At 49.5% G+C, this 12,370-nt stretch overlaps 1 protein-coding gene and 1 long non-coding RNA gene across 6 annotated transcripts in view; one reads left to right on the forward strand and one right to left on the reverse strand.

Annotated features, from left to right (window-relative positions):
- Positions 1-3,872: 3,872 nt before the first annotated feature.
- On the reverse strand, positions 3,873-9,078 carry LOC103162331. 2 transcript variants are annotated; one of them, XR_003481016.2, is made up of 3 exons: positions 8,647-9,078; positions 6,471-6,575; positions 3,873-5,999 (listed from the first exon to the last, which is right to left on the reverse strand). It is a non-coding gene; the product is annotated as an uncharacterized LOC103162331 (long non-coding RNA). The 2 variants fall into 2 exon arrangements; XR_003481015.2 differs by having other exon boundaries at positions 3,873-4,584; positions 8,647-9,077.
- Positions 9,079-9,213: 135 nt separating this feature from the next.
- Rnf8 (ring finger protein 8) overlaps positions 9,214-12,370 on the forward strand; it is a 31,609-nt gene continuing 28,452 nt past the window's right edge. The window contains exon 1 of one of the 4 annotated variants that reach the window (XM_027394422.2): positions 9,214-9,500. In XM_027394422.2, coding sequence (XP_027250223.1) covers positions 9,390-9,500 — 111 coding nt within the window. In that variant the 5' untranslated portion in view covers positions 9,214-9,389. The remainder of the gene's footprint in view (positions 9,501-12,370) is intronic. The other 3 variants (XM_027394418.2, XM_027394421.2, XM_027394420.2) reach the window with 3 other exon arrangements.

Below are 12,370 nucleotides of genomic sequence, written 5' to 3' on the forward strand. Positions count from 1 at the left end.
GGACTTAATACCTTCATCACTTGGTTTTGGTTGAGACAGGATCTTTTGTAACCCAGCCTTGCCTCAAACCTACTAAATAGCTGAGGATGGCTTTGAACTCCTGATCCTCCTATCTCAGTAGCCCAGATGCTGAGATTACAGGCGCATGTCCATGCCCAGCTGACAGCATCATTGTTCCTGGAGGAAACTCCAGCTCAGAGCCAAGGACAGTAGCCGCAGGGTCAGGACTCATGCAGGCTTCCTCCTGGTTTGCCTGTTAGTGTCTCCAAGACACCATAGAGATTGAGGTGTGTGTGGGACTGACACTGCCCCTCATTGACAGCTGTTGACCAGTCTTCATTTGGACTTGTTGGTAATTGGCCATTGCTTCACTCTGAATTTTTTATTCATTTTTATGTGTGTGTGCCCCATGTGTAAGTGCCTCTCCCCCCCATCTCCCCCCCCCTCCAGGCCAAAGAAAGGGCATTGGATCCCCTGGAGCTGAGATTACAGGCACTTCCGGGCCGGCCAGTCTGGGTGCTGGGAGGTGAGCTCGGGTCCAGTGGAAGAGCAATGTGTACTTTTTTTTTTTTTTTTTGGCTTTTTGAGATGGGATTTCTCTGTGTAGCCCTTGGCTGTCCTGGATCTCTAGACCAGGCTGGCCTTGAATGTAGAGATCTGTCTCTGCCTCCTTAGTGCACCATTACTTAAGCCATACTTCTCTTTTTCCTCTCCTCCCCCCCCTTTTCTCTTTTCCTTCTTTCCTCCTCTCTTCCTCCCACCCTACACACCTCAATACTGGGGATCAAACCCAAGGATCTTCACATGCTGCGTAAACACCCTACCAGGGAGCTACACCCCCTAGTGACTTCTGTAGTCCCCAGATAGCCAACTTGGGGTGATCTAGCCCAGTTATAAATCACCCCAGGCCTATATTTGACATCGATAACTCTGTCTCACTTGTGAAACAAACAGCCAGAAACTCACACCAAAGGCGAGGAACACGAGGCGGTACTCCAGATGCTGGGTTCCCACTGCCCCCCATCTCTTGCTTCCTTAATAAAATCAGATGTGCAGTAAATACTGAGCTTGAAGCCGATCCCCAGCAAGCTGATGGGTGTGTCGGCCAGGCTCAGACGGGAAAGGAATGGGGTCATCTACTCAATTATTTCTGAGCACTTCCAAAATACCCTCCTTGATTACTGATCACAGAACCTCCAGAATGGGAGGTGATGATGACTCGTTGTAAGTGTTGACAAAATGAGCTTGATTAAAGGAGTCAGAGATGTCATACACCCGGTTTACACAAAACGGCGTTCAGCACACAAGCTGTCAAAAGCAGATGCCTGCCCTCCTTTCTACCTCTGATTTCCCAAGACATTTTCCTCTCAAGGCTTAGTTGGTAGAATGCCCACGTACCATGCGCAAAGCCCTGGTTGTTAAGCCCAGCACCATATAAACCAGATATGTAATCCCAGCACTCAGGAAGAGGGAGGCTGGGGTGGGGGGTGGGGGTGTCAGAAGTTCAAGGCTATCCTCAGCTACATATGGACACTGAAGGCAAGCTTGTTACAGGAGACTCCAATCTCAGTCTCAAGGTAAGTAAATAAAAAACAGTTCTCTCGGGTTGGGAGGGAGAACTGTGGTTGTAATGTAAAATGAAATAAAAAAAAATAAAAGATGGAAAAACAAAAACAAAAACAAAAAAACAAAAAAACAGTTCCCTCAGCTGGGCGTTGGTGGCGCACGACTTTAATCCCAGCACTCGGGAGGCAGAGGCAGGTGGATCTCTGTGAGTTCGAGACCAGCCTGGTCTACAAGAGCTAGTTCCAGGACAGCCTCCAAAGCCACAGAGAAACCCTGTCTTGAAAAACAAAAAACCAAAACAGTTCCCTCTCGAAACTGCAGGCACCCTTTCCTGATTCCTTCATCTGAGAAACGTTGCTCCTCACTTTATAGTAAGAGCACCAGAGACTGAGTGCAGACAGAGCAAGGCAGTGTAGTTTGTGACTTTTGCAGGGTGTCCCTATAGGATGACAGGTGCACACTGGGGGAGTGCTGAGCCCCTCTTTCCTCATAACTGAGAAATCAGGAGGGACAATCTTTTGTGTCATCTAGGTCCTAACTTTTGTCACTTAGACTTGCCTTTTTCTCTACAGTACTTGTGAGTGGGTGCATCTCTGTTTCACCTCCTGTTCATTTTCAAGCTTGTCGGAAACGTGACCTTCTGGGTGAGCTTGGCTGTTCCTAGTTTTCCACTCCATGCTCCCGGTTTGGGTGGAGTAGAGGGAGAGTCTAGCTTAGAGGAGTTGAGATGGAGGAATAGCTAGACTAGCAGGCATTCATGGGGTCTAGTGTTTCCTATTCCATTGTAGCTGGCTGGGGGCACCTTTAAAAGGAACAATCCGATTGTATTTGTTACATCTCAGCTAGAACCTTACATTTGGGGGTGGGGTGCAGAAGATGAGAAGAATACAGAAATTAGATAAAAGGTAGAATATAGGGGGCCTCAGTCCTAGCCCCTGCTCCCACCAGACACTTGGGTGGGCATAGGCTGGTTCATCCTGGGGGCAGGAGGAGGACCTCACCCGGAGTCCTCTAGCTCCAGGATTGGTAAATGCAGGCTTGCCTTGTAAAGCTCACCTGTGCCAGATGAGAGAACCCGTCAGAACTCGGCGTGACTCGCTGCATCAAGACAAGCTTCCTGCCCAGCTCAGTCTCGAGACTGAAAAAGCCTGTGTCTCACCTCCCCTGGGCCCCACGCAGGGAACTCACAATTCACACCATCAGCGGAGAAGCAGCCCAGTGTGGATCCGCTGCTGCCCACAAAGGGAACTGTTTGCCTTAGGTTTTTCAAAGATATGTCTCGCTTGGACATGGCTTTTGGATACAAGTCTAAAGCTGAAGGAATCTTGTCTTTATAACTTCACCAGCTTAGAGGAAAACACCTTATTTTTATGTCTCTTGGATAACAGGGAGTAGAAATAGCATAGACAAGGGTTTGGGGCATGGCTCAGTGGCCAAGCCCTGGCTAGAATGCACAAGACTCAGCAGCAACAACAAAAATAACAACAGCACTAATATAGAATAAATAAAATAAAAGTGAAGATACAGCATAGTGGTAGGAGGTGGCCACTGCAGAAGCTGAGACTCCAGGCTCCCTCAATAGTGGCCAACAACGATCAGGTACTTACCAAGGACCAGTAACATCTGTCTGACAAGCATTCATCTTCCAAACAGCTCCTTTAGTGAGTGCTCTTGTTAGCATCACTCTCACCTCACAGTGGAGAAACTGAGACTTGGGGCAGTCAAATAGTTTCCTCAGCTCCTACAGTAAATGGCAGGGCTAGGATTTGAACCCATGCATTCCATGTACCTCACTATGCTGCAGTAGCCTCCAGTTGGGATCTGGTCACACAGAATCCACCTCTCTACCTCCACAGAGATAAATATAAACCAAAAAACAACTTCAGCTGGCTGGAGAGATGGCTCATCAATCGAGAGCACTGGCTGCTCTCCCAGAGGCCCCGAGTTCATTCCCAGCAACTGCACGGAGGCTCACGACCATCTGTAATGAGATCGGGTACCCTCTTCTAGTGTGCAGGCAGACATGCAGCCAGAACACTGTATATATAATAAATAAAAATCTTAAAAAAAAACTAGAGAAATCCTGTCTCAAAGGGAAAAAAAAAAAAAAAAGGACAGTAGGAATGCGGTCCCTTTGGGGCTGTTGGTTACTGTCTTCTCCATCCTCCCCAGGTTTCTGCTCTGGATACTGAGGAGTCCACCTAGCTCTGCAGAGGACACAGCAGGAAGCAGATGGGGCTTGGGAAATGGCTTAAGGAAAGGTTGTCTGAAAGGAGAAGCATTAGCTCAGGATGCCCAAGGCCAAGTTCTCAGCACAAAGGAGATTTATTTTCCCAGGGGGACAGAGGGCAGGGAGTAAGAGTCAAAGACAGGAGATGGAGGATGAGGGAGAAGGGGAAGAAACAAGGCGGAGGGGCAGGGGGATCTGTCCTGGAGGGACAAAGGACTGCCTCTGGATTCAGAGAAGACAGGCATGGCCCATAGGAAAATGGCGGTTTATAAAGGTAAAGGGGAAACCCCTGTTTTAGGATGAGATATTTAATTTTAATTGGACATGTTAATTAGATGAGCCAAATGGGGCTTTTGATTGCTAGATTTCAATACTTTGATAGCTGGACCTTGGGAGGAAGTGGCCAAATAATGAATAGCCCTTGGTGGCTAGGAATGGTCAGGAATGTTTTTACCAAGGCAGAGGGGATGGGGAGAAGGGTTAGGTCTGCCAGAGCCAACGCTCTAGTGTGCTAAAGCCACTCCTTTATAACCTTTTTGTTTTATTATCGGGGTGCTGGGTAAGTGGGTGTCATTCTCTCTCTGGTTGCCTCCTGCTGACGCTGGGGTATTGCTGTTAGGGGGCCCAAGGAGGCTGAGAGTTGTTGATCAAGGCCCAGAAGAGCATGCTGTGTCAGCCGAAGTCCAGCTAGGGAAGTGTAGTCTGTGAGGCTAGACCAGGATGTAGGTTCCGAGGAGACAGCTGAGGCTGGCGCTGGAGTTGTTGGAGAAGTCTAGTTGATTTGAAATCTTTTGGGACAGATGTGTAATTAAGCAGTTTAGAAAAAAAATGCTTTATCTTGCATGCACATTTGAAACTATTAGGTTCATGGTCATGGTAGTTGGGAAGAGTCCCAAGACCAGGGAAATGGGGGAGAGATCCCACCTACAGGAGTGGGCAGGAAAAGGTAGATGATTGGCAGGGTACTTATCTGGAGTCTGTTTGAGAGTTCGTGAGAGGCACCAGGAACATTTAGATTGTCTATATCAGATTAACTGGGGACCAACTGTTATTTGAAAGCAGGATCTAGTTGTGCTGGGGAGACTATGATTTGAGAGGCTTCCCTTACATCTGAACAGTTTTCCCTGGGGCGTTCACGTGGGTTCTGAAATTGAGATATTTTAGGAACATGGATGATTGGGAGGTGAAAGGTTGAAGAGAACTTAGCTTTGCCTCCCCAATGGGGACTTGGATGGTTAAAGGGACAAACAGTCGGTAGGGGAGGTGCAGCACAGGCGACTTGGGTATCTGCAGGCGTGGGACTGAGGCTGCTTTGAAGAGAGGCATAGAGCAAGTAGTGGGAGGCACTGAAGAGGTGTCAGGGAAGTTGAGGAGTTTGTTGGATGACCTTGACTCCAAGGCCTTGACTCCAAGGGAGGGTTTGGTCTGTGTGTGTGTGTGTGTGTGTGTGTGTGTGTGTGTGTGTGTGTGTGTGTGTGTGTAGATGGCTTTTGGTTTAGTTATGATTTGTAAACACAAAGGCAAATAAATCTTTGTGCTGAGAACTTGGTCTTGGGTCCTGAATGGATACTTTTTTTTAAATTTATTTTTTACATCCCAATCCCACTTTCCCCTCTTTCCTCTCCTCCCTGAGCCGATACTTTTGTTTCATTGTTCACCAACCAGGAGCCCTGCCACAAACAAATATAGCTGACCTTCTCTCTGGGTGTGTTCTGCACAGGGTGAAAAATTGAAAACAAAACTGTGCTTATATGGAATTCTTTTTTTCTAGTCATGATTCCCTCAACTATGTAGTTAGAACAACTACTTATATAGCATGTACGTTGTACTAGGTACTGTAGTAGAGTGATGGCTGAGAGCAGCAGTTCTCAACTCCTGTACAGGGGTCACCTAAGACCACTGGAAAATACAGATACCAACATTAAGATTCATAACACTAGCAAAAGTACAGTTATGAAATAGTAGCAATGAAAATAATTTATGGTTTTGAGGTCATCACAACATGAGGAACTGTGTTAAAAGGTTGCAGCATGAGGAAGGTTGAGAACCGCTGGTTTAGAGTACATGACAGGGTTGGTTAGGTGGCTTGGTGGGTAAAGGTGCTTTCATCCAAGCTGATGGCCTGAGCTCAGTCTCCAGAACACACATGCTGAAAAAAGAGAACTGACCCCCGAAAATCATCCTCTGATGTCTACATGTGTCCCTACACACAGAGAAGTAATAAATACATGTAATTAGTGGATAGGAAGGAATATGCATAAGGCATAGTGTATGTAAATATAGTTTTTTCACTGAACACTGCATTTATTTATCTATTGTGTCTATATTGGGTGTGGTGTGAATGTGTTGGCCAGAGGACAGTTTGCAGGAATTCTCTCTTATATTGGTCCTGGGGGGTCAAATTTAGGTCATCAGGCTGGACGGCAAGCACCTTCACCTGCTGGGCCATCTGGCAGGTCCTAGTTTATTGAGTTTTTTTTTTTTTTTTTTTTTTTTTGAGAAAGAGTTGCTTTGCAACCCAAGCTTCCCAAATGCTGGGATTACAGCCACCATCCTGGCTCTGCTGTTTAATTAAGGAGTTTTTTTTTTTTTTTTGGTGTGTGTGTGTGTGTGTGTGTGTGTGTGTGTGTGTGTGTGTGTTACTCAGAGGACGACCTCAGCTGTCACTCCTCACCTGTCCACCTTGAGACCTTTTGTTGTTGTTGACCTCCATGAGCTTCCAGGGGTTCTCCTTCTCCACCTCACATCTTGCCACAGGAACGAGGCTTTCACACGGGTTCTAGGGATTTAAACTCAGGACTTCACGCTTTTGTGGCACACGCCTCACCCACTGAGCTGGATCCCCAGCTCCAGTTCTGTAGTTTTACATAGGAGCCTTCTGTGCGTGAGTTTGCACACACAGAGAGATCTTGGTGTCTATCTGTAGAGCATCCTGAGCCAGCCTTCACAGATACCAAGGCCACAAATGACTGGTTCACATCCCTGCTCCCTGACCACATACCCCTGAAGGCAATGGGGCATACACTGTCATTAACAGCTTCAATTAGTATCTAGCGTTCCAGCAAAGGATCAGGGGATGTTGTTGGGAAAGGCCAAAGTTGAAAATCATTGCTTTAGCTGGGTGATGGTGGTGCACCCCTTTAATGTCAGCACTCAGGAGGTAGAGGCAGGTAGATGTCTGTGAGTTCAAAGCCAGCCTGGTAGGAGTTCCAGGATAGGCTCCAAAGCTACACAGAGAAACCCTGTCTCAAGGAAAAAAAAAGAGAGAGAGAAAGAAAGAAAGAAAGAAAGAAAGAAAGGAAGGAAGAAAGGAGAAAAAAATTGCTTTAAAAAATCAATGAGATTTTAAAGATTGTATATTTATTTATTTATTGTTTTTTGAGACAGGGTTTCTCTGTGGTGTGGCTTTGGAGCCTGTCCTGGAATTCATTTTATAGACCAGGCTGGCCTGGAACTCACAGAGATCTCCTTGCCTCTGCCTTCCCAGTGTTGGGATCAAAAGGTTTGTGTGATACCATCACTGAGTGTCTGTGTGTCTTTGTACATATGAATGCAGGTGCCCCCAATGGCCTGAAAAGGGTGTCCAGCGGAGGGTGGGGTGGGGTAGACAGAACAGAGCTAAGGTGGAGAGTTTTTTTATTGAGGGAAGAGAATGGGAGAGAGGTGGCAGTGGGAGAGGGGAGAGAGAGGGGAGGGGGAGGGAGGGAGATTGGGAGAGGGAAAGACAGGAGGTGGACTTGCCCACCTTTTATAGGAGAGCCTAGCGAATGTGCACAGGTGGTGCTCTTAGTGGCTGCAGCTGAGGACATTTTTTATCAGGACCCCCAAGGGCAGGCCAGTTCAGATGCTTGAATACTAACAGTCGGATTCTCTGGAGCTGGAGTACCAGAGTGGATGCTGGGAATGTAACTGTGGTCCTCTGGGAGAGCAGCAAGCACTCTTAAGTGTTCATCACTTTGAGGATAATTTCCATACTGCTGAAGTCATAGGGTGGAAGTGTGCATGTCAATGGCCTTTGGCTGGTCTTTTTCATGGGGGCCATAGACTCCTCAATAAATGACACGTTGACATTAATTATAAAAGCTTGGACGGTAGCTTAGGCTTGTTTCTAACTAGCTCTTATAGCTTTAACTAACCTGTTTCTATTAATTAACTTTCTGCATCCTGCTTTATTATCTAATCTCTGTACTGCCCATCCTGCTTGCTCTGCGGCTCCCGGTGTCTCTGTCCTTCTTCCCAGCATCCTCTGTGCCTGGAAATCCTGCCTAGCTGTTGGCTGTTTAGCTTTTTATTTAAACCAATCGGAGCGACACATCTTCACAGTGCACAAAAAGATTATTCCACAACACTTTAGTAAATTTGTACACTTGTGCAGCTCTCAATCTGACTTTAATCTGCTTTTACAACACTTTAATACCACCCCCTCCCCAGGTCCTTCACGCCCATTTGCATTCGGTCTGTATTCTCACACAGATAGCCCCCCAGGTAACCGTGTGCTGTCTCTATAGATTTGCCTGCTATAATTTTTAGAAATTCAGTAACGAAAGGAGGTCATGCAAAAACTAGATGCTAAACAGGAATAGACCAAACCAGCTTTAAAATGAACCGAGTTTTAAAAGTTACTCAAAGGTGGGCTGTAATGGAGTGAGGGTATAATTTATCTACAGAGTACTTTACACCCCTGCCATCCTCTTGTCTCTGGGTTCAGTCTTCAGCATCTCCCACTTCAAACACAAAGTAGGCTATGGTTTTACATAACATGGCTACAGGCATCATTAGAATGTCGTTATAAAGCATTTTTTGTTTGTTTTGTAGACAGGTCTCCTATCCCGGGCTTGACTTGAACTCACCGTGTAGCCGAGGATGCCCTTGAACCCTTCGTCTTTCTGTTTCGGTCTCCTCCGCACCCTGCCAAAGAAAAGAAGGGGTGGGGTGGAAATAAGAGGTTCCAGTTCGTAGCCGCTAGACCTGGGGCGGTGGCTTGGGAGAGCACGGAGGGGAGGGGAAGGCGTTGGACCGTGGGACAGTCACGTTATGCTCCTGCGCCCAAGCAGAGCGGTGGTGTTCATCACTTTCATTATCCATTATAGTTTCTACGTGTTGACTGGTGTGCACACACAAACCCGCCACGGTGCGCCAGCGGAGGTCGGAGGCCGATCTGAAGGCTCAGATTTCTGCATCCGCCACGGAGGTGAAGCCTGAGGACCGAACTCGGCAGCGGGCGACTTCACTCGCGGAGCCGTCCCTTCCCCCGAGCCCTGGCTGGCCCGGAACTTGCATCACGGACCTCCCTGGGCTCCGGCATTGAGCCCGCCCTCCTGCCCTGGCCATGCTCCGCCCTTCCCGCCCTTCCCGCCCGCTCGCCCGCCCTCTCGGCGGCTCTCCCGCCCCCGGTCTTCCCGCTGCGCACGCGTGCTGCCCGCCTTCCCAGCCCAGGGGCGGGTCCGCGTTCGCGTCGGCTCGGCGGCTCCCGCGCGATTGCTTCTGCCTGGGCTTTAGTTATGGTGCTGGACGGGACCCGGGAAGGAGGCTGGAGCCGGGGCTGGAGTTGGGCTCGTTGCTGAGCGCTGGCTGCCCCAGTGCCGAGCGGGCTATGGGCGAGCCGGACCCCCTGGGCTCGGGGCAGCTCGCGGGCGGCCGGAGCTGGTGCTTGCGGCGGCTGGGGATGGACCGGGAGTGGTTGCAGCTGGAGGCTGCGAGTGAGGTGAGGACGGGCGGGCGGCCGGGGGCGGGGGCTGCGGGAGCGTGGAGGCTGCGGAGCCGATCCGCGCCGATCCGGCTGGCGGGAGGCACCAGGGCGGCAGCCAGATCGGGCCGCCTCAGGGGCTGGCGGGATCGGGCCGCGAGGCCAGGCGAGGCCGTGGCTTGAGAGGCCCGGGTTGGTGGGTGGCTGCGCGGGAGCGAGGCCCGTGCCGGAGCCGCCGTAACGGACGCGGGGACCTCCGGGGACGAGCAGCACGGAGCCGAGAGCAGCACGGTCCCCGACAGTGCCTCTCGGAGCCTTGCGATGACGACCCGGTTCAGACGGGGAAACTGAGGCAGAGGCGTCCCCACTGACCCCGCCGGGACGGCAGCGGAGGGCGTCTGCAGTTGATTTTGAGTGTGATGGCGAGTTGAATGGTGCCTCGCCTACAAACCCTCCCAACTTTAGAAAAATAAAGTCTCCCATTCCACCTCCGAGGAGAACTGACGGGTTGGGGTGGGCCACGGTTGCACCCCCGGAGTGGGGCAGGGACAGTCAGCAGACCTCCCCAGAAACTGCTTTCATTGTCTGACAATGCAGGCTTAAAGGGCTGGTGCTGGGGATCGAACCCAGGCCCTCGGAAGGCTCCGTTAATGCAAAACTAAAACGCAAAAAAGGGGGAGGCACAGTTAGGAGCGGGAGGGAGGTGCTAGGAAAAGCTCCAGGAAAGCTAAGGGTGAGCCCATCCTTGCAGTCTGCTCTGGAAGGGGACCTGGGTCAGGTACGAGCTTGCTGTTCAGAACCCTTTGGGCTTTGGAAACTGTGCAATATTTGGAGGGAATCCTTTTGGGTTTCTCTGTATAGCCCCCGGAACTCACTCTATAGACCAGGCTGGCCTCAAACTCATGGAGATCCTCGTGCAGAATTCTGCCTCCCGGGTGTTGGGATTAGAGGCGGCGTGCACCACCACTGCCAGAGAAGGGAGGGAATCTTAATTGAGAAAATGCCTCCATTAGATCCAGCTGTAAGACATTGTAGTAGTGATTGATGTGGGAGGGGCCCAGCCCATTGTGGGTGGGGCCATCACTGGGCTGGTGGCCCTGGGTTCCATAAGAAAACAGGCTGAGCAAGCAGGTCAGCAAGCAGCACCCATCCATGGCTTCTCCCACCAGCTCCTGCCTCCAGCTTCCTGCCCTGATTCCTGTTCTGACTTCCTTTGATGATGAACAACGATATGGAAGTATAAGCTGAATAAACCCCTTTTTTGCTTTTTGGTCGTGGTATTTCATCACAATAGTCATCCTAAGACGTCGTGTAAATTAAATATATTGAATTGGTAAGGTTAGGTTATTTTTTTGATAAGCTATATATTTGCAATTGAGGGGCAAACATAGTTTCTGCTCTTGGAGTTTATGGAGTTTCTTTTTCTTTTGGTTTTTCGAGACAGGGTTTCTCTGTGTAGCTTTGGAGCCTTTCCTGGCACTTGCTCTGTAGACCAGGCTGGCCTCGAACTCACAGAGATCAGCCTGCCTCTGCCTCCCAAGTGCTGGGATTAAACGCGTGCGCCACCAACACCCGGCCCAGGAAAGATTATTTCTACAATGAAGGAGTCTGTGACCTTTATAGGTTGGCTAAGGTGTGGCTTATTTAGTGATATTCTAGAGCAGGTCCGGTTTTAAATTGGCAGGCGTTAGAGAGCTGCTTATTTTTACATGTGTGTTGTTTTTTCACCTGCTTTACCTAATCTGATCCCTGAACATTCACTAGTCTGTCTCAACCCTGTAGGGAAACTTAATCAAGTGTTGACTTACTCATTGAGGCTCAGTTCAGTGAACTAATCTATTACTTCTGAATAGATTGGCAGTCCCGGGGTAGCAAGGGCAAGAGGACTACAGGTTCTACATGGTGCCATAGTTCTTACGGGATCACACCTATGGAGAGAGAGACCCGCACAAACCAAGAGAATGCCGGTCAGGGTGAGGATTGACCCTCCTTGGCCTGTGTATAAGAGAAGCCTGCCTGGTGATACGCACGGATGGACCCTCATCTGGTATCGAAGGGAACCCTTTAGTAAACTATCTGTCCGAGTGGGTGAAAGGGGGAAGGAATGGTTAGCGGACTTCCTGGTTATTCCAGAGACAGAGCCCTGCAGAGGAGGGGGCTAGGGAAGACGGGCAGGAACAAGGGGATGGTCTGCGTTAACATCAGGGTGCTTCATGGTTGTTAATGGAGCAGTGCCGAGGGAGTTCTTAGGGGGCTGAAATAGAACCATTGTATTCTAGGACTGGACATTTCTCCTCTGGATGCTAAGTCAGGGACAGTTTCAGAACAAGGTGCTCTCCCAGTCTTCTGTACTGTGTTCCCCAGTGGCAGCCAGGCTGTTTCCCCTCAAGTGGAATATGGAATGCTTCCTCTAAAACAGCTACTGAATCTGGGAATGGTCAGTGAATGAGGATGGTATCCCTGAAGATCCCCCCCACCACACTAGTCCTTAGACCTGCACATTCTCCATTGAAGAGTTTGCGTGCTGTGGTGGATATGTAGAGGTCAGGACAACTTCAGGAGTTCTCTGCTCCACTGTGGGCCCCGGTAAGAGATGATCACACACAGAAATGAATCGGGAAACAGACCCGAATCTCAGAAGACGGTCACTTCTTTCCCTACAAGTTTATGATTAGATAGGTCTGCCAGGAAGTGTGACGAGTGGGAACCAGAGCTTTGTTTCTGTCTTCTACAGACCCTCAAGCCGTTGCTGTGGGTAAGTGGGGACCTAGGGTCAAGGAATTTGGTTGGTAGACTTTGCAAAGTGGGCATCCATGTGCGTATGGGTGCCTGCAGGGGCCACAAGAGGGCACTGAATCCGGATTTGGAGTTAAGAGCTCTCTCTAATC

The sequence above is a fragment of the Cricetulus griseus genome (genome assembly GCF_003668045.3).
Source record: "Cricetulus griseus strain 17A/GY chromosome 1 unlocalized genomic scaffold, alternate assembly CriGri-PICRH-1.0 chr1_0, whole genome shotgun sequence".
Lineage (NCBI taxonomy): Eukaryota > Metazoa > Chordata > Mammalia > Rodentia > Cricetidae > Cricetulus > Cricetulus griseus.